The sequence below is a fragment of the Carassius carassius genome, chromosome 48, assembly GCF_963082965.1.
Source record: "Carassius carassius chromosome 48, fCarCar2.1, whole genome shotgun sequence".
Classification (NCBI taxonomy): domain Eukaryota; kingdom Metazoa; phylum Chordata; class Actinopteri; order Cypriniformes; family Cyprinidae; genus Carassius; species Carassius carassius.
Genome location: NC_081802.1, coordinates 10,798,713 through 10,820,957, shown reverse-complemented (window position 1 = coordinate 10,820,957; position 22,245 = coordinate 10,798,713). Strand labels below are relative to the sequence as shown.

General features: G+C 40.4%; 2 protein-coding genes across 2 annotated transcripts in view; one reads left to right on the top strand and one right to left on the bottom strand.

The window, feature by feature from the left end:
• LOC132131805 (cytokine receptor-like factor 1) overlaps positions 1 to 20,453 on the bottom strand; it is a 30,176-nt gene extending 9,723 nt beyond the window's left edge. The window contains exon 1 of the mRNA XM_059543926.1: positions 20,304 to 20,453. Within this exon, the coding sequence (XP_059399909.1) occupies positions 20,304 to 20,385 (82 nt within the window). The 5' untranslated portion in view covers positions 20,386 to 20,453. The remainder of the gene's footprint in view (positions 1 to 20,303) is intronic.
• Positions 311 to 15,885, top strand: LOC132131683 (transmembrane protein 59-like). Its single transcript, XM_059543747.1, has 8 exons — positions 311 to 627; positions 2,337 to 2,442; positions 4,141 to 4,235; positions 4,304 to 4,456; positions 12,308 to 12,416; positions 12,625 to 12,739; positions 13,000 to 13,117; positions 15,605 to 15,885. Exons 1-8 carry the CDS (start codon positions 463 to 465, stop codon positions 15,761 to 15,763), a joined length of 1,020 nt encoding a protein of 339 aa, XP_059399730.1. The 5' UTR covers positions 311 to 462; the 3' UTR covers positions 15,764 to 15,885.
• Positions 20,454 to 22,245: the final 1,792 nt, after the last annotated feature.

Below are 22,245 nucleotides of genomic sequence, written 5' to 3'. Positions count from 1 at the left end.
CGTACATTATTATGCTGTCATTGCAATAGTATTTTATATGATCTTAGTATTATTTAACAATAATATATATATATATATATATTTATTTATTTTATTTTTTTTACATTTCAGTTTAATTGCGGGCAGAATAAAATTTTTACAGTCATCCCCATTAGAATTTTATTTCATGTGGTATAAATGAAACATTTGAGTTGTTTTTATTTACATTAAAGTAGGCCTACGTGTTTTTCGCTGTTGTTTCTATCCTCTCTTTTATACTGCAATGCAATGTATTGGCCGGAGACGCGCAGCGCGTGCGTGATGATGTGAGGAGTGACGCCACGGCGCATCAAAGGCACGAGGCTCAGGAGGCTGACACAGAGCCCGAACCGAAGCGGCGACGGCAGGGACAGGTATAGAGGCACCGAGCCCCGCAGACGCGCCAGTGCACCGAAACCTGTGAAAAAAACTAAACACTAAAGGATGCTCCAGCTCGGCGGCAGGGTGCGCGGCGTTCACGCGCTCGTCTCCCTGATTCTGGTGGCGTTGGCGGCGGCATCAACTGATCTGTTTGACAACCAACTGGGCGATATCAATTACTGCAAAAAGCAATGCCAGATGTCCATCAAAAACAAAAGCCCCGCCAAAGTAAGTGCCACATACCAGATGCTTCTGCAGTAACGTTATATATTGTAACGGTATGTGGAAAATTTGTTTATCATTTTGCGTTTATTAGAGGTCCATCTGAGTCGTTTTGCTATTAAAAATCGCTAAAGGGAACGTACGAGATTTAATCAGTCGTTCATTTTCACACAAAACTGTCCTGCGCAAAGATGAGAGCATTATTTGGCAGCACCCCTAGCCAATTCTTAATCGATTCATGGATTTCTGTCCCAGTTCCTGGCACAGCACCGTAAACGTTACTTTGTATCCACCAAGAACAGGCCGAGAAGGATGCTCTATGACGCATGAAGTTAACGGTCAATATGTAGATCTGTTTAGATGTGTTTAAACCGCAACGAACTACTAAATGCGCAGAACGGAGCGCGCCAATGCAAGCACGCGAGCGCGTCTCTATTGTCTGATGTTGGCCCATAAACGCTTGTAAGACGTGGGTTGGTATTTGCTCGATATGCGAGGCGACGTCGTTCAATTACAGTCGTTTAGCTTTCATATAATGTGAAGGAATTGTTTATATATATATTTATATATATATATATATATATATATATATATATATATTCAGAAGCTGAGATCCTTATTTTCCTTTCGGCCCGCATCACTTTGCACTAGACATTGTTCGTCTGGATGAGAATTGATTTGAAAGATTATAATCCTTATCTGTTATAGCTTTAAACGCCCTTAAATACAAATGAGTTGATATATTATAAACAGAACAAATATAACAAATAAGAAGTTTAAGTAGTCTATTGGAAAAGGTGTTTAAATAGACTTTTAATTACTCTTTGTATTCTTTTTAGAGACCCTCAAATGTAACTTTCATTCATTTTTTTTATATAGAATATCACTGCTTACACCTAAGCTTATAATGAAATGAATCATAATTTATTTCAAGTGGAACATGAAAGTAATAGATTTGTTGGTCTTGCAATTCAGTACTTGTCCAAAGAATCACTAGAGAACTGATTCAAAATATTTCAGTGGAAAAGATTAATCAAAATTTCCAGTCCATGTTTTATTATTGACAAATATACCTTCTCAAGATGTGTTGTTGCTGAAATCCATCTGAGCTGTATTCTTGTAATTAACATTTATTGTAGATGATTTATCTAATCATTTCATTGTTTAACCTCAACAAATGTAAGACAAGACATACAGCCAAGTATGGGGACCCATACTCAGAATTTGTGTTCTGCATTTAACCCAACCAAAGTGCACACACAAAGCATTGAGCACACACACAGTAGTGGGAAGCCGTTTATGCTGCTGCGCCCGGGGAGTAACATATAATATATAGATATATATTTTATGTTGCTTTCTGTCAATTCTGAAAGTGATACTGAAGGTCACTGCAGGGTTGGGTGACTTCTGTTACACTAAAGGTCATGAATTACATTACATGGGTTTGAATCAACTCACTTTGCCCTTCCATCTTCAAACCTCAGCCAGTCTCCACCCAATTCTGATGTGCCATTCAAGAAATCTTGTGCATGTCACATCTTGCGTAATGATTTTTTAGGAACTCATGTTGGATACTCTATAAAACATCCTTTGAGAACACCTCCATGTGACCAGAGCATCCCTATATGAACATCTATTAGAGTGATTCTTGGAGTTACATATATCACTCTATAAAAAGATTGATTCTGAATGGAGCCTTTACCTTGTTCCTATAGGACTCCATCATGAATGCCTGTCACCGCGGCTGTCGGCTCTACTCCATCTGCCAGTTTGTGAATGGAAATGCAGGCATGAATACCAGCAAAGAAGAGTGCCAGGGAGGTATGGCCTATTTGACCAGTTTTGGGAAGTAGCTAGCTAACTAACTAAAAGTATAAGTGCTACTAACTTAACTACATCAAACATGTTTACCTAAACCGTGAGGAGTTGGAAAGCCTGATTCATTCTAATGAGTCAGTTTACACCAAGTATGGCTTGAGGGTGAGTAAATCATGGGGTAATTTTCATTCCCAAGAGGACTGTAACGTAGTTCAATGGCACAGTCACATTTGCGAAAGTTTGTGGGCAAAAAAAGTCAACTGTCTATCGTCAACAGTGTAGTAATGTATAAAAAACAGCTTATCCACTATCCAACCAAGCTGCTTTTTGTTGATCAGTGTAGTGAATGGGTGTAACCAACTTGAACATGTTGTGAAATCTCCAGTCACGTGGAATCATCCGGAAAAATTTGCCGAGCAACAGTAAATGTGAGCACACCTTATCTTTTACCCCATTGCGAAATTCCCAATCATTACTTTGCAGAAAATTTGCTGAATAACAAAAGTTGTGACTTTACCTAAAGTCCTGATTTTTTTCCGAAACCTCTTAAACGCATGCCGTAATTATGATTCCAGCACTTAGAAGTACAAACGTCCCTGGAGGACATAAACGCAGCTTAAGAACCACAAAAATATTTCGAATTGGTGTGCTAGTATAAGTTCAAAACGAGAACAACTGTATCTTTTTTTTTTGACAACACAATGAATAAAGTGCCCATAGCCCAAGGACATATACTATTGAGAGTGAGGAGCTGTCGTCATAGCACAGAGCCCCTCCCCTCGATATCCCAGTCTCCGCCATGTTGGCAGGACACCGGCAGCGAAACAGGATTGTTTGCATGTTACATGTGTTAGATTTGAGCCCAATGACACATACCAATCTCTAGAGCTGTTTTTGTGTTGGGGGCTGCAAAGTGGACAAACCAGTTCTGGGTTGGCTAGGGTAGTTAAATGTGTGATTGCAAGATGTAAATGTCCTGGTTAGATTAAAGCCATTAACAGCATGAATGCAAGGTGACTTACATCGTATACAATATAATATAATATAATGCAATATAATTCACAATATCCATATGTGTGCATGGAGGTAAATGGTCCAGGTCTCTGTGCCGCTGCAGGGAGCTCGTATGGGTCGATATTTTGGATGCCTGAGAGCCTCTCCAAATACCGCTGTATTGCGCTTGGTGTGAGCTTGTTCCTGTAAGGTCCCCTTTCTTTCGCCTTATCTTTTTGCATTGCTTTACTTTCTTCCTTTTTCTTTCTCGTATTCGTAGATCCGCCTCTGTTCCGCCGACATAATAAATGCGCAAAAATTAAAGAGCTCTGAAATGTTTAGTCGCGCCTCTGTGAAGTTCTGAAGGCGTTGCCCCTGGCAACCGATAGCGTGTCCTACCATCATGGCCGACCGGCTCAGCCCCCTCCCAAATCGGCACGTGACTCCTCACTCTCAATAGAGTGTGCAGACAAGCTGATAGCACTCATTTTTATCTAGAGATGGTATTGTGTGCTAGTGGCAAACAGAGCTGTCTGTGGGAAGCTGCTAGGCATGAGGGAAGCTGTTTTATTGAAAATCAATCCTGCGCTTTCTGGTGCGGGAGGCTGCTGCTCAGATGTTTGTTAATATTGATGACTGCTTGACTGTGGGGAGGGTTGAATGGAGATGGAGCCGCCCGACAGGTATCATTTATGTGTGTTTGTGCAGCATGTCAGGAAGCCTACATTAAATTGCTGGAGCAGGAGGCGTGCAGCACGGGGTGTGCCAGCCAACCCGCTGAGCCGGAGATCAAACGGAGAAAGGTACGACTCTCAGATGCTTCCTTTAAGGGTTATGCAGTTATGTTTTGACATCTCTATCAAATCTGCAGCTCAAGGCCCTGACCAACCGGCCCAAGCCCATCTCTGTTATGGATGCCGTATCTAGCTGGTGCAATGACATCATCAGCTCTGCCCAGAGCTTCATTTCTTCCACCTGGACCTTCTACCTGCAGGCTGATGATGGGAAGGTTGTCGTGTTTCAGGTTAGTCCGTCATCGGCATCTCTGCTTTCGGAGTAAACCTCAATTGTGGTTCTCAAGTAGTTTTGCTTTAAACAGTAACTAAGTTGTTTATTTAAAGTTAGTTTTGTTAAATAATTTTGTTACCTAATATCCTGAAAACATTTTTGTTTATTAGAACTACCATGAATTGCGCAAAATGGTCCCCCTAGTTATATGCCACAGTATTTATTAATATTTCGAATTGGCTTTTATTTGAATATTTTCAGTGTTCGTTATATCGTTTTAGTCATTTAACGTAATCATTTTCAGTTTTGTTTTTCAATTTCAATTTATTTTGTCAGATAATCACCAAAACACATTTCTAATTCTCATTAAATTGTTTAATAAGTTTAATATTTATATTTGATTTAATTGCAGTTTACAAAAATGTTTAATAGTAATCGTTTTAATTAACAATAAAAACATCATTTACATCTCAAGAGTAAAAAATAAATTATAATTAAAATAATTCTACCTTTTGAGTTTATGAGAAATTATAAGAAATAACATCCCAATTGTAAGATATAAAGTTGCAAAAAAAGTTTTTTTTAATTTAAATTTGATGATTTCCATTTAAAAAAATTACTCTTCTATTCAACATCATTTTACTATTGACATGATTAATAAATACATTTAAAAAAAAATATATATATATATATATATATATAAATAAATAAATTTAACTATATTCGATATTTAACAAAAAATATGTCCTACATTTTAAATAAATTTATTTTTACACATTAAATATTTCATATTTAATTATTAACCTGACATAGACCAAATTCTTTAAATGTTTTCTAATTGGGTCGCAACCCACCAGTTGAGAATCACTGGTGTAGAAGATTCCACTAGTGACTCTCATATGCTCTTTGTTTCAAGATCTGGTATGTTTTACGAAGGTTGCGGTCACATCACTGCACTATTGGGATCATATGAGCGCAGGGGGCTGGTTCTTCAAAGAATGTTAAATAAGAAACCTTATTCTCCCTGGAAAATAAGTCCAAATGTATCCATAGCCTAACATGTTTTTGTGAGATTCCTGCTGTTTCTAAACCAACTACAATTATTAGACATCTGCAAAAATATCTTATAAATAAAGCTTCCCAAAGCTTTACTTAAATATGCCAAAACAAATAGAAATGTAGAAATTCATCATTACAAACTCATCCATGATTTCTCAGTTTAGTCGCTCGCAGCCATGATGAATGCGCATTTAATGGGTTTGACAGGAGAAGAGGCGATAGAAAACCTCCACAGCCATCCTGCGGCAGGCCTAGTCTGTATTTAGCGGTCACCTGGAAGATGGCCAGCCCAAGTGAAGGACTGACACTGGCCAGAGATTGCACAGATGGTGAAAACCAAAGGTTTAGTGGTAGCATTGTGCTATCTACGCACTAAAGCATATGGAATTAGAACTTTGTTGAAATAGCAAGACTCAATTTCTGGGGGAAGTGGAGCACTAATGATGGGCTTTGTGCCTCAGGCGACTAAACAGAGAAAGTAAAACAGATTGTTTTTCAACAGACCTGCTGTGGTGTGCATTTGGCCCAGATGATGCCGTTTTCACAGTTGCATGAACCACCGCACAACTGTAATATAAATAGGACGGCATAAAAAACAGAATATGGAGTGTGAGCCGGAATTTGAAAGTTTCCTCCATAAATCACATTTATGTTATAATCTGTTTGATTTCTGTGAGGAACTAATGAAAATATCTTCGAAGGAAAGTCTGGAGGGAATTCTCGCACTTCAGAAAGACCTTCCCCGAGTGTGTCCAACAGCACTGCACACGTTTCCAGTAACTAGCATGAAGTATCGGTAGAAACCAAATGTAAAATTCTTTATGAACCAGCTTGTTCAGCTCTTTGATGCTTAAAGTTCTATGCTGGAAGTTCTCCTGATGCTTAAGTTTTCTGTAAACTATTTTTTTTGGGAACATCTGTAACGGTGGACAACATTTGTGGGAATACATAGACATCCAAATAAAGCCATAAAATTGGCATTTTTATTCTGTTATGCCAAATTTTTGAAGAACAGGCAATACGTTTTTGTGAATAATAGTAGCGCTATTCTATTTTTTTTTTTTAAGCTTAAATTTTAAATCTTGTTTGCATTTGCAGGTGGACAGTTTATTAAATGAGTATTTTGGTTATGTGCAAGTTAAGCTTAATCAACACCTTTTGTGGAAAAATGTTGATTACCAAAGAGTCAATTACAATGGAAGTAAATATGCCCAATTTTTTAGATAATTCAAAAGCATCTTAGAATTTTATTTAAGCAATTAGTCTAAGTCTAGAGCTGTAAAGCTGTTTAAATTATTTTTTACAGTAGTTAATGTTGCAAAATTGGATTATAACTTTACACAGAAAAGGTTAGTAATCTATTTTTCCACACTAAAATCATGTTAACACACATATTGTTTACATCTTGTGCTTGTACTATTGAAACAGAGTGTTTTTGTAACATTTACAGATTGGCCCCATTCACTTCACTGTTGTCCAGATATTTGCTTTTTTTATATATAAAAAAAAACCTTGTAAAAATCCCCCAATCCCCCAGATATACGCTATGATCTGTAGCCTAGTTTCACATCAGTACCATGCAGACATTTGACATTGGTTACGCTGCAGTCTGGGCTTAACGTCTGGCCGTTCTGTACAGGATTTTGATGAGTCCCTCAGAGGTAATCAACAGGAATAAGACTATTTCCTCCAAACTGAAGGTTAAATATGACTTGGTCGCTGTATAGCAACTAATTGGTGTGATTTTTGTTTGTAAGGAGGTCGGCCATCTTGTTTAAATTCTGGACAAGTTCAATGTTGACAGCTGCTACATGCGAAAAGACGAGTTTGGAGAAAGCAAGCAAATTCCTAATAAGGGAAATGGGATTGTTTACTATGAAGTCAACAATCTCGGCCTCGTCTTCTTGGCAGTCTTGTAAGCTGCATTGATCACCTTTGGCGAGTTCTGCGGTAATGCGTGACAGATGCACATCAGACTGCTTTCACTAATGGCAAGATTCCATTGGTCTGTGGCCAGTCAACATTAACTTCCTCAGATGTTCATTTTTCCCCTTTTGATTCTCATCCCTTGCGGACATCTGGATTCAATATTTTTGACAGCATCCCTTTCAATTAACGCAACTGTGAGACTCAAGCTTTTTACAGGGCTAAATTGTCCATTCTATGTTGCATTTCATGACTTCATGTTTTGCCATGTTTATGTAAAGAAACAGTTCATCCAAAAATGTGAATTCTATACTCACCCTAATGTTGTTAAAAACCCATATACTGTTCTTTCCTCAATGGAACACAAATGAACCTATTTTAAAATATGACCTCTCATTTCCAAACAATGTAAATGCTATTTAGAAATTATGCAAAAATGCCATAAAAGCGGTCCATATGACTCTTTCGCTATATTTTTAAGTCTAGCAGTAGTATTGTCAGGAACAAACCAAAATTCAGTAAAATAATTGATCCTGTTCACCAAACCAATCTCGGGTGCTTTTCCCAAAAGCAACATTCGCCAACTATATTTGCAATGTAGTTCCGAAACATAGATCCAACGAACATTCGCAAACATTATCGCAAAGTTGTGTGGTACTACAGCTCTCCACCTGTGGTGTGAAACATAGTTTCTTGTTAGTACAAAATGTGGATTTTATAGATGATGCTTGAGCAAAATACGTAAGCTAACATGTAGTGCAATCTTTCTTTCATTTCATACATATTTTAATTAAATTCAACGTCTTTTAGTTTTTCAAAAGAATAAAAGCAAAAGTTTTTGAAGAGCGCATATTCGTGAATGTGTTGTAGCTCCATGATTGAATCAAACATCTGAAATATAGCAAAACATAGTGAATTATCAAAAAAAAAATTGCGAATTAGACCTCAGATGCCATGTTCGTTAAAGCAATAATCTGACATTTATTTGACCTCAAAAAAGAAATTAAGCTGTGGTGATAAGTGACGCACGTGGAAGCGAAGAGGAGAGAGCAAAACAAAACACCAGTTCACGAATTAATAGTATAAAATGATAGTTAACTTAAGATAGAGATTACAGTTTACAATGTTTTAAATATAGATATTGTTCTTACATAAATGCATCAGTTAACTTCAGGAGGCCTTCATTCACCCACTGGAGCCATGTGGAGCACTTTTATGATGGATGGATGCACTTTATTTTGCTTCAAAATCTCAACCACCATTCACTGCCATTATAAAGCTTGGAAGAGCCAGGACATATTTTTTTCATATAACTCAAATTGTATTCATCTGAAAGAATAAAGTCATATACTTCTAGGATGGTTTAATAGGAGTAAATCATAGGGTAATTTTCATTTTTGGGTAAACTGTCCCTTTAAACAGCGAGTTATGCTTTGTTACATGAAACACACCTTTGAATGATTTGTTCATTTAGCAGACTTATTTAGTTCTCAAGATCAATATAGTGCACATGTCATATGGAGAACTTTTATGATACTTTTACCCTTTTTTTAAGCTTGAAAGCTTTACTCCCTGTAATTGCTGTAATTCACTATAATTGCTTAAAAAAGTGCACAGAAAACAGATTTTCTCACCGCAGAAAAAAAGACACATGGGTTTAGAACATGATGAAGGTGAGTAAACCATGACAGGATTTTCATTTTATCTAAACTATTCCTTAGAATTTAAGATCGGACATACCAGTCAGTTATACATATGTAAAAAGTACAATCCCAATGGACTCCTTATGTGTCCAGTTACAGACTATTAGAATAGGAATAACAATACACTCCACACAGTTCCATGCATTCTTGTCTACCATGACTTGACATGAAAAACCATGTGTGTTTGCCTCTGTGGTCATTTCAAAGATTCATATGAGCCTCCCTAGAGGGGTTATCTCCTAGGTCTGCTCTGCTGAACCCGATTTAGAAGAATTCAGTGGAAGAGAGCAAAAATCTCTATTTAATAAGATCTCAAGGGGGAACTAAAAGAGACAAAGTCTGAAAAAACAAGTACTAATTTACACATACAGGGCAAGATGAAGGGGCAGAACAGGACACATCTAGTCATAGACTAATGAGACAGATTTCAAATCCCATCTTTTGGATCCTGCTTATAAGTGGCAGCTTAAAAGTTCTTATTCAAGTCTAGTAGTCCCCTTGCTCTCATCATAGTTGGCTAGTGCTCGGCTTGACCAGCGTAGCTTAGTGCCGCCAGGCAATCATGTAATTGAGAATGGAAAGAGAGACTCTGTTAACATGGTTTTTCTGCATGGTTTCTCAAGCTGGAAGCAGCTGACTGTAGCTTTTTGGAATCTTGATGGGGTCGATCAAACTGAAATGTTGACTTATACTTATGTCTTGTCCTTACCAGGTGTAACTTGACCGCAATTGAATGGGGAGAGGTATGTCTGTGAGAGCACAAATGCTGTGTGAGGTGGCAAAATCACAGTCACTTTGAACATCTTCAGTGTTTATTAAACAGGCATTATATGTCAAGCAGGATTTGGACCAATGAAATTTCACTGTGGGCGGGACTACCAAGTGCAATGCAGACAAAAGTAAACAAAATAATATGCATTCCTGTGTGATACTTGTCAAGGTTATTAAGAACACCGTTTTAGGTTATAAAATTAGTTAAAAACATAAAATATTTGTTGAAAAGTCAGATGATTATAATATAAAATGTAATATACACTCACCAGCCACTTTATTAGGTACACCTGTTCAATAGCGTGGTAACACAAATTGCTAATCAGCCAACTCAATGCATTTTGGCATCTAGATGTGGTGAAGACGACTTGCTGTTCAAACCGAGCATCAGAATGGGGAAGAATGGGGATTTAACTAACTTTGAATTTAGAATGGTTGTTTGTGCCAGACGGCCTGGTCTTGAGTATTTCAAAAACTGCTGATCTACTGGGATTTTCACACACAACCATCTCTAGGGTTTACAGAGAATGGTCCGAAAAAAATGTCCAGTGAGCAGAAGTTGTGTGGATTAAAATGCCTTGTTGATGTCAGAGGAGCATGGGCAGATTGGTTAGAGATGAAAGAAAGGCAACAGTAACTCAAATAACCACTCGTTACAACCAAGGTATGCAGAATAGCATCTCTGAACGCACAACACGTTGGGCTACAGCAGCAAAAGACCACACCGGGTGGCACTTCAGTCAGCTAAGAACAGGAAACGGAGGCTACATTTCGCACAGGCTTTTGCACAAAATTGGACAATAGAAGATTGGAAAAACGTCTCGATTTCTGCTGTGACATTCAGATGTTAGGGTCAGAATTTGGCATGAAGAAAATGAAAGCGTAGATCCATCCTGCCTTCCCTTATGAAAATTAACCATGGTTTTACTACAAATAAAACCAAAAAACCATGGTTACTATAGTTAAACCATGGTAACCACAAGTTAACCATGGTTTTGCTAAATTAACCATAGTTTAACCATGGTATTTGTAGTAAATCTGTGGTTATACAAATGGTAGTCAACACGCCAAAAAACCATGGGTTACTACAGTTTTACTATAATAAAACCATGGTTATTTTTCGTAAGGGTTGTCTTAGCGGTTCAGGCTGATATTTTTTTGGCACGCTTTGCGTCCCTTAGTACCAACAGAAACAATTTACAAGAGACATGCCACTTCCTCAATCCTCAATACAACGATATAAGGAAAACCCGTAACGGCAAGATGGGTTGTGTGCACATGTCCCGCCCCTCCCGCTGGAAAGCCAATCATCTGCCTTTAACAGTCAAGCCAGGAAAGATTTAAGCCTATAGTCTGGTTCCACTGACGTATGCGCACAGTTGAGGAACCCTTGTGGATGCGTAGTAAAAGTGTAACCTGTGGGGAAAAATGCGTTTTAAACCTTATTTTGAGGCAGTCATCAAAATTTTTCAGCGATTTTTATCATATTTTACTGCTGTTTCTATACATGCAGTTTTTATGTCCCGGTGACCAGTGAAAGTGCGGTTCTGACTCTATGCCCATTCATTTAGATAGGAGCTGGTCTTGTTAGTCCGAAATAGCTGCCCGGAGGCGTTGCCAAGATGGCGGCCAAGTGGCACGACTTGCCTAAATGGACTTTGGTACCAATTAACGCCACAGCCTACCTGAGTATTGTTGCTGACCATGTCCATCCCTTTATGACTACAGCGTACCCATCTTCTGATGGCTACTTCCAGCAGGATAATGCACCATGCCACAAAGCTCAGATCATCTCAGAATGGTTTCTTGAACATGAAAATGAGTTCACTTTACTCAGATGGCCTCCACAGTCACCAGATCTCAATCCAATAGAGCAGCTTTGAGATGATGAGGAACAAAGATTTGCATCATGGATGTGCAGCCAACAAATCTGCAGCAACTGCGTGATGCTATCATGTCAATCTGGAAAAAAATCTCTGAGGAATGTTTCCAACACCTTGTTGAATCCTTGCCATGAAGCATTAAGGCAGTTCTGAAGGCAAAAGGAGGTCTAACCTGGTACTAGTAAGGTGTACCTAATAAAGTGGCCAGGGAGTGTATATTACTCCAGTCTTCACTGTCACATGAGCTAGATTAGCAGCTAGTTTTTTTTTATTGCATTTTTTAAACATACGCTCTACGTCATATTTACCTGTGTTATTCATCATCTGTATGTTTGTAAGAATCCAAGCATTTTTATGTCACTCTACAAATTGTATTTGTTTTTCCGCTCTGTGCATGATTGCGTTGAAATCCTCACCACAACAAAATGGTCACAAACCCAACCGTTTCATTCAGAAGCCTTTCTGCAGAGTAAATCCCATAATGCTGTTTCCTGCCCTTGACATTGTGTTTGTTGATTTTCCCAGAGTCAGCCAGAGATTGAGTACTCCTTGCCTGAGTTACAAGCCCCGCGCTCCAACGTGGTCGACAAACCCTGGCCCCAAGTCAACTCCCACACACAGCGGCCACGTACTGGTAAGAATGACCGCTTTCACCCCAGATGGCTGCTGACAGCTTTCGTTTTTTTTTTCATCTGAAAGCTCATTTAAGTGGAGCCAAGCACCAGAGCTTGAGCTTTGACTTTCATTTGCGACTCATTGAGCGCCGCTGTAGTTTGTCCAAAGCTGGAGGGTCATAAAATTAATGTCCACTTGCTGAAAATGCTGCCTCTGCATCCTTTCAGGTGGGAGGTCACATGGGGAGAGGAATGCGGCAAAACCTGGGGTGAAAGGAAAGCATGTCAGCCAGCATGCTGAGGACCCAGCTGCTGAGCACGACTTCCTGGGCTGCATGTCAAGGTGAAAGGGACTTTTTTTCCAGTCAGGACATGTTTAAATGTTTAAACAGCTTGATGGTCCATTGATCATGTACTAAAAACATGTAGGTTGTATTTAGGTAACAGTGTGGCTATGCCAGTAAAATGTTTTAATGCAAACAAACATTTATCCATCACAAAAATTAAAACTATATACAATATATACGTAATTCATTTAAATTAAAGTGTTGTAATTTCTTCACATACATTGATATGTAAATTCTTCCTGTATCTTTCCCCTAGGCGCTCAGGACTACCGCGTTGGATTTTAGCAGCATGTCTCTTCCTGTCTGTCATGGTGATGCTGTGGCTGAGCTGTGCCAGTCTGGTCACGGCACCGGAGCAGCATGTCAAGAATCAGGTACACGCTCATTCATCAAAGTAATATAAGCCAGACAGAGAGAGCATTCCTTTTAATGGATTATTTTTTAGCAGAGGAGAAGCAGTCAAAAAGTATCCTGTGTATATATATATATATATATATATATATATGAACTTTTTCAAAAGCATGGCTACTTCAAATTGATCTTGAGAACTAAATAATGAGAAGCTCATTCAGAATATCCATCCATCCATCCATCTTCTACCGCTTATCCGGGGCCGGGTCGCGGGGGCAGCAGTCTAAGCAGAGAACCCCAGACTTCCCTCTCCCTAGACACTTCCTCCAGCTCTTCTGGGGGGACACCGAGGCGTTCCCAGGCCAGCCGGGAGACATAGTCTCTCCAGCGTGTCCTAGGTCTCCCCCGGGGTCTCCTCCCAGTGGGATGTGCCCGGAACACCTTCCCGGGAAGGCGTCCAGGAGGCATCCGGAACAGATGCCCGAGCCACCTCAGCTGACCCCTCTCGATGTGGAGGAGCAGCGGCTCTACTCTGAGCTCCTCCCGGGTGACTGAGCTTCTCACCCTATCTCTAAGGGATCGCCCAGCCACCCTGCGGAGAAAGCACATTTCGGCCGCCTGTATCCGGGATCTTGTCCTTTCGGTCATGACCCAAAGCTCATGACCATAGGTGAGAGTAGGAACGTAGATTGACCGGTAAATCGAGAGCTTCGCCTTGCGGCTCAGCTCTTTCTTCACCACGACAGACCGGTACATCGACCGCATTACTGCAGAAGCTGCACCGATCCGTCTGTCAATCTCCCGTTCCATCCTTCCCTCACTCGTGAACAAGACCCCAAGATACTTAAACTCCTCCACTTGAGGCAGGAACTCTCCACCAACCTGAAGTGGGCAAGCCACCCTTTTCCGACTGAGGACCATGGCCTCGGATTTGGAGGTGCTGATTCTCATCCCAGCCGCTTCACACTCGGCTGCAAACCGTCCCAGTGCATGCTGAAGGTCCTGGCCTGATGAGGCCAACACGACAACATCATCCGCAAAGAGCAGAGACGAAATCGTGTTGTCACCAAACCTGACCCCCTCCGGCCCCTGGCTGCGCCTAGAAATTCTGTCCATAAAAATCATGAACAGAACCGGCGACAAAGGGCAGCCCTGCCGGAGTCCAACACGCACCGGGAACAAGTCTGACTTACAGCTGGCAATACGAACCAAGCTCCTGCTCCGTTCGTACAGGGACCGGATAGCCCTTATCAAAGGGCCCCGGACCCCATACTCCCGGAGAACCCTCCACAGGCCGCCGCGAGGGACACAGTCGAATGCCTTCTCCAAATCCACAAAGCACATGTGGACTGGTTGGGCATACTCCCATGAACCCTCCAGCACCCTGTAGAGGGTATAGAGCTGGTCCAGTGTTCCACGGCCTGGACGAAAACCACACTGTTCCTCCTGAATCCGAGGTTCTACTATCGGCCGGATTCTCCTCTCCAGTACCCTGGCATAGACTTTCCCAGGGAGGCTGAGAAGTGTGATCCCCCTGTAGTTGGAACACACCCTCCGGTCCCCCTTCTTAAAAAGAGGGACCACCACCCCGGTCTGCCATCCCAGAGGCACCGTCCCCGACTGCCACGCGATGCTGCAGAGGCGTGTCAGCCAAGACAGCCCCACAACATCCAGAGACTTGAGGTACTCAGGGCGGATCTCATCCACCCCCGGTGCCTTGCCACCGAGGAGTTTCTTGACTACCTCGGTGACTTCAGCTTGGGTTATGGACGAGTCCACATCTGAGCCCTCAGCCTCTGCTTCCTCAATGGAAGACGTGACAGCGGGATTGAGGAGATCCTCGAAGTATTCCTTCCACCGTCCAACGACATCCCCAGTTGAGGTCAACAGCTCCCCACCTCTACTGTAAACAGCGTTGGTAGGGCACTGCTTCCCTCTCCTGAGGCGCCGGACGGTTTGCCAGAATCTCTTCGAGGCTGACCGATAGTCCTTCTCCATGGCCTCACCGAACTCCTCCCAGGCCCGAGTTTTTGCCTCCACAACCACCCGGGCTGTAGTCCGCTTGGCCTGCCGGTACCTGTCAGCTGCCTCAGGAGTCCCACAAGCCAACCAGGCCCGATAGGACTCCTTCTTCAGCTTGACGGCATCCCTTACTTCCGGTGTCCACCACCGGGTTCGGGGATTGCCGCCTCGACAGGCACCGGAAACCTTACGGCCACAGCTCCGAGCGGCCGCTTCGACAATGGAGGTGGAGAACATGGTCCACTCGGACTCAATATCTCCAGCCTCCCTCGGGATCCGGTCGAAGCTCTGCCGGAGGTGGGAGTTGAAGATCTCTCTGACAGGAGACTCGGCCAAACGTTCCCAGCAGACCCTCACAGTACGTTTGGGTCTGCCGAGTCTGTCCAGCTTCCTCCCTCGCCATCGGATCCTCATTCAGAATACAGTTTTGAATACATAATTCGGCACAGGAACAAGTTAAATGTTGATGAACAATTTTTTATCTACAGCTTAGCATCAATGGAGATAAAGAGTACATGGATGACGGCCAGAAGGTCAACCCCTACCACTTGACGCCAATGATTGCAATGACAATCGGCCAATCGGAGGAGAGCAAGGAGGCGGGGCCACTTCCGGTCAAGGTCGACCTCAGCAAAACATCACTGTAAAAGCACCGAAGCGGTCAATACTTTTGACGACTAGGGTTAAACTCATCTCCAGAGCTATTTCTCGCAATTTAAGGGGAAGTTACATTGTTTTTCTAAATAAATAAAAAACATGCATGATGACATTTATTATATCAGTTCTGACGTACATACAGTCTGAATACTTGTCTCCTGACTGAATTTGCAAAACCTCAAGGAACTGTAGTGTAGGTGCTTGTTCACATAATGTACAAACTCATTTTTGACTACCGTATTTTTCGGACTATAAGTCGCACCTGAGTATAAGTCGCATCAGTCCAAAAATACGTCATGATGAGGAAAAAAACATATATAAGTCGCACTGGACTATAAGTCGCATTCATTTAGAACCAAGAGAAAACATTACAGTCTACAGCCGCGAGGGGGCACTCTGTGCTGCTCAGTGGTAGACTACAGGAGCACTGAGCAGCATAGAGCACCCTCTCGCGGCTGGAGACGGTAATGTTTACTCTTGGTTCATTTCTCTCGGTTAATGTCAAATTAATGTTGATAAGTCGCACCTGACTATAAGTCGCAGGACCAGCCAAACTATGAAAAAAAGTGCGACTTATAGTCCGGAAAATACGGTATAATGAATACATAGACTAGTAGCGTTTGAACACATGAACAACTTCGCAACAAGTTTCTTATCACTGTTGTGATACGTTCTTACTGAATTCTTAAAAAGCAGGGTTATTAAGCTTCAGCGTTTAGATACTGAAAATGAACGTTTAACGTTGAATACTTTCAAAGGGCCCCCCTTGTTATTAATTAGTGTAGCATTTGAACTGGAAGATAAGCTTTGAAGGTAATCTGTCAGACAGAGTCTGATTCTCACTTTGATGTGAAACAAGCAACGGAGAAAAAAACGCAGTCGATTAGCAAATGATCTGGTTTGTAACAACATTTACAAAACATGAATGCATCCTTTGAACTGATATGTAATCAAACTGACAAGGACTCAATTAGTTTACAGATTGTGAATGCCGGTAGTTTGAGGAGTTAAATTAAGATTTTGTTCAGTTGTATAGTTAAATTATAGGCTTTAGGATGTTTTGTATGCAAGCAGGTATTGAGTGATTTTCATATGCGTAATTATGTATCCATAATAAGCCTGACTAATCTACTCACATTCATGTCAAGGAAGCATGATGTGTATTTATTTATTTATTTGTGTATTTATTCGAAGCTTAAAGCATATGATGCCTGTGGACTTTCACCTCTCATTTAGATAATTTAGATGATACATTATTGCAAATTGATTCCCAACATAAACCGCTATAGAGAAGAAAAACCTGTGCTGTTCAGACTGAATGTGAATTGTTGAATTATTCCAATGCCTTTCCCCTTATATTCTCCATCTCTTCCTGAAAAAGCGATGGGGTGGAGCTGGGGTGGGTCTTGAACGCCCAGCACCAGGCTTTGACAAATATCTTTTGTAACTAACTGTAGAATTGACAGGCTTTCATGGTACTATTTGTCTTGTGCTTCTATTTTTCCACTTTTAAGCCCAGCCACAGTGCATGCTATTATGCTACTAGACCTTGAATATATCATCCCCTCTATTTAGGAAACAAACTGCTGTACGCTTGTGCTCTTTGTGTTTTTGCTTAATGTTCAGTAGGCACTGTTATTATGACCATAGATTACCAAGAAGTCAAGAGGTGGAATACCTTAATAAGCCATTTAAATATCTACTGGTTCATCATTACTGTATGATATACAAGTCAGTAATCTATTTTGTTTCTCTCTTTTAAACAGTTTACCATAAAAAACTCCATAATATCAGACAAATAGTGTTTTCATGTTGTAATTAAGATGGTGTGGGTCCAGTTTCTGTAAAAAAAAATAATTTAAACCAAAGCGAAGTCAAAAAGCTAAAGTTTTTTTATGGTAATTAGTAAAGTAAAATATTATGCACATATGACTCTATAACATTAGTAATTATTGTTTTTATTATTTTTATTGTGAAAGTACAGACCTATACTCATACTACAGGCCAGATGATTCTCAATTTTATACATTGGTAGTAATGGGAGTCACCGTCTGAAAAAGGTTGAAGACCCCTGGATTACATTAGATGTTAATTATAACAATTTCAGTCACTGTATATTACAAGAAATAAGCGTTAGAAATGGACTTTCCTCGTCCGCTGCAACCACATACTGTCAATAAAGTAATCTGCTCACTTTTACAGTGAAATTTCACTGTAATTGTAATAATTCTGCAACCACACGGGGCGCTAGAAAGCTGTGGTTACTGCAAAATCAAATGAACGGCTGTGGATTAAAAGTGTATATTCACACTATGGCCACTAGATAGCGCACACTCACAGAGTTTACTGTAGACGCCCGAGGGTTATTTTATAACATGCACACAGATGTAATTTAAATTAAATGAATCACTGGTTATATATATACCCTCAATTTTACACCGGCATTACATACAGGGTGTCAAAAATCAATTTCTGATACATTAAAACTTTTACAGCTTCTCTTACCATTTTCAGGTATTTTCCAAAAACAAACCACCTGTGCTGTGAAGCAGGTGCGAACCTGTGAAGGTCAGCGGCACGTTTTAGGTGAGATGTCCAGCAGACTGATCTTCAAAAATAGCTTGCTTCAGATTTAACACCCTGTCACACACACGCACACACACACAATCTCTCTCTCTCTCTCTCTCTCTCACTCACTCACTATGTGCCCATCAGCTGTGATAGAACATTTCCCACCTGGCTCAATGGATCTACCTAATACAGTCATGACCAAAACAAAATTTTGGCAGTGACATAAATTTTGTGTTTTGCAAAGTTTGCTGCTTAAGCTGCTGTGGTGTTCATTCACATTGTTTCTAGATTAGTGTGTAATGATCAGATGCATTTTAAATAATTGCTAAAAGCTTCATTGGCCAAAACTTTTTACTTTTCACAAAAAAATTAATTTAACTTTTATTTTTGATCCTGACACAAAATGACCTGCTGACATTAATTGACTAATTATATCAGCAGCACATGTGAAAGTGTGAATGAGTACAAGTCAGGTGAAATCACTATCATACACATAGATTGTAAGAGCAGACTGATTGCTATAAAAGGAAGGAAGAAGCATTTTCAAATTGTGTTCTTGTTAGCAATGGTGACCTCCAAAGAAACATGTGCAGCCATCATCGCTTTGCATCAAAATGGCATCATGTGTGAGGAAATTGCTACATCTAATTTTGCTAAAAATTGCTAAATCTTCAGGACGTCCCAGAGTGTCCAAGCGCCCGGACCGTCTCCTCCTGAGGAGAGCTAGAGAATCGTGTCAGCAGCAGTGCAGAGCTTGCGCAGGAATGGGAGCAGGTTGATGTGAGAGCATCTGCACACACGGTGAGGAGACTTTGGACAACGGCCTGGTGTCAAGAAGAGCAGAAAAGAACCCACTTCTCTCCAAGATGTGTCAAAGACCGACTGAAATTTCTGCAGAAAGTAAAAGGATCGGAAAGCTGAAGACTGGTGCAAAGTTATTTTCTCTGAAGCTCCCTTCCGACTGTTTGGGGAAAAACTAGAAAATGGATTTTGTTCTGAGAAGAAAAGGTGAATTCTACCATGAGTCCTGTGTTGTGGCAACAGTGAAGCATCCTGAGACCGTCCATGTGTGGGGTTGCTTTTCAACCAAGAGGATTTGTTCCCAAAAACACTGCCATGAATAAAGAATGGTATCAAAACGTCCTGCAAGAGCGACATCTTAAAACGATCCATGAGCAGTTTGGTGATCCGTGCATTTTCCAGCATTGAGCACCATGTCACAAAGCAAGAGTGATTTAAAAAAAAAAAAATCTTTACATTGAAATTTTGGATCTGTGGAAAATCTCCCCCAGCTGAAACGCTGTTTGTTCTAAACTTGTAGACTTAATTTTTGGCTGTACAGAAATTAAGATATTTTGCATGCCTAAGCTGCTTTACAAATGAATGCACAATTGACAAATTATAATTTTGAGATGAACTATTCCATTAACGCACATTTTATTATTTGTATGACTCGCTTTGTGCCACGGTCTTGCTCTTTTACTTGTTATCTGGTCTAGTCACCTCGGTTTACTATTAACCTGAAAGGTAGCAGATGAGCATATCAGATAGAGATTGTGCTGCTGTGCAAACATTAACATAGTCGACAGGACTGCGATGCCACACAATAGGCTTGCTGGGGGACTACAGAAACCCAACTAAAGATAGATTTGTTTGCGTATGACTCACACGGTCAGTTCCCGAAGCATCTGACTCAATGCTAATGCACAAAGCTAATAACAACCCTATATGAACCCCATTCTGCTCTGTTTGTCCCCCCCACACACACAGCCCGAGCCCTATCCCACAGTGCATTGCACTTGATGAAGACCTACGTTGGTTTCTGAATAACAGCGGCTCGCCACACCTGATGAGAATAAATCTAGATGAGGATTTTTACAGTGGGAGGGATTACGGGGGTTTGTAATCTGAGCGTGGTCGCATTAAAGCAAAATGAAAATACTGGTCTTATTTACTCACCCTCATGTCCTTCCCTCACGTTATTTTGTCTATATGACACACAATTGGAGAATTTTCTGTAGAAGCACAGTTGTTTGTTCATATTGAAATCATTTTATGACTATCATTCCACGTGACTGATTCTTATCACTAACCAGAAATTGACCCCGGTGTAACGTCCTTACCCATAATACCTCAAAATAAGTATGGTGTGACTAACAAGTCAATCATGTTGTGTCACAGTTCAAAGCTGTGCCTGCACTTCAAATGTGCTGCCACAGAGGACGCAGTGGAGCTTCATCGCCGCTTGTGGAGAATATCTTTGGGCTTGAGCTCCGCATCAGCCATATATGACTTCCTTATCAGTCCCAGCCTGCTGGTAAAGTCAGCCTGCAGTGCATTTCAGAGCCAAACTCGCCGTCATACAGGGCCCTGTAGAAATGAACAGAATAATGAAAGAGAGTGAGAGAGAAAAACAGTGGGAGAAACTAAATGGCATGAATTTGATATCGCCTATTTTCCATAATCATCTCATGTATGCATAAGTAGGTGCTTTCTGAAGATTTTACAAATGTGGTCATTTATGGACCACCAAATATGCATAAGGTATGACACTAAAATATTTTATTTTTTAATGTATTTGTTTGACCTTGCTATTTTGGTTATGTACTGTATATGGGTAGAAGAGCAATAAGTTTCAATCGAAATGAGGGAAAAACAAAATATGAACACAACATGCGAGAATTGCAAGCCCTCTTTTCGCACTATATCATGTATCAGTCTGTCAACCCAGACAGCAAAAATAATATTAGTATTTTTGCATGTCTGGATGGACATCCAATTTGTGTAATCACTCACATTTCAATGAATTAAAACATGATATTGACATCTTTCTTGTAATAAAATTGTTTCACTTTAAGAAGAAAAAAAAGAGCATTTTTAGAATATTCCATTATGTGTGTGTGTATATATGTATATATATATATATATATATATATATATATATATATATATATATATATATATATATATATATATGAATTTTAATGAAATATTAAACATATTACGTTAACATTCCTGACTTCACGGATCTGGATGTTTTACAATAATAAAAACAAACTACACATCAAATATAATCCTTCGGATTTTCGTAAATATGCATAATATACATAATTAATGAGTAGCCTGACGTCACAAAGGAGTTGCATGAATAATAATTGACGCTTGTCAATCAAACTAACAAAGTGTATCAGATCTCCGTGGACCTCAGGAGGAAATGGAACAGTGATATTTGCATTCAAACCCCTGACACCCGTGCGGTAAAGACAAATACACGTTTGAAAGCCCTGACATTAACATAAACTTTAAGATGTAATTCGAAGAACGCGAAGAATGTTTTAATTTCCGCAACAAAACTAATGCGCGCGCGCAACGCCTGTGTCTCGCATTCTCAAACGTGCGTTCATGTTAGAAAATATTTAAACATAAATGAATATGTCTCGTAGAGATGGCGTGAGGAGATGGACAGCTTATCATACATCTTACACCCAGAGTTCAGCTCTGAGATACCCAACACGCCGCTCACCAAACTCGGCGCGCGGGCACGAGAGGACGGTCTCAAGCTCCCCTCTCTGTGAATTGATTCTACTATGAGCCTACCCGAATCGGAGCGACGAAACAACGAGGTATACGCACACAAATATAAACTTTTAATCGTTCAAACATCACCCTTACACTTACCCTTATCGATCAGATATGTATTTAAGAATGTGTGTCATGCTTATTTTCTTTCACAAAACGAATCCTAATGCCGATTTTCACTCCGCATGTCTTTCTCTACATAGTCGCCCCCCTCCGTCGGAAATAGAACAGTCCACAATTTATTCCAGGGAAAGACTGACAGTTTTTTGGGTCATGAAGCAGCTGTTCAAGTCAGCAGTCGTTCCCCCCTCCGCTAGAATAA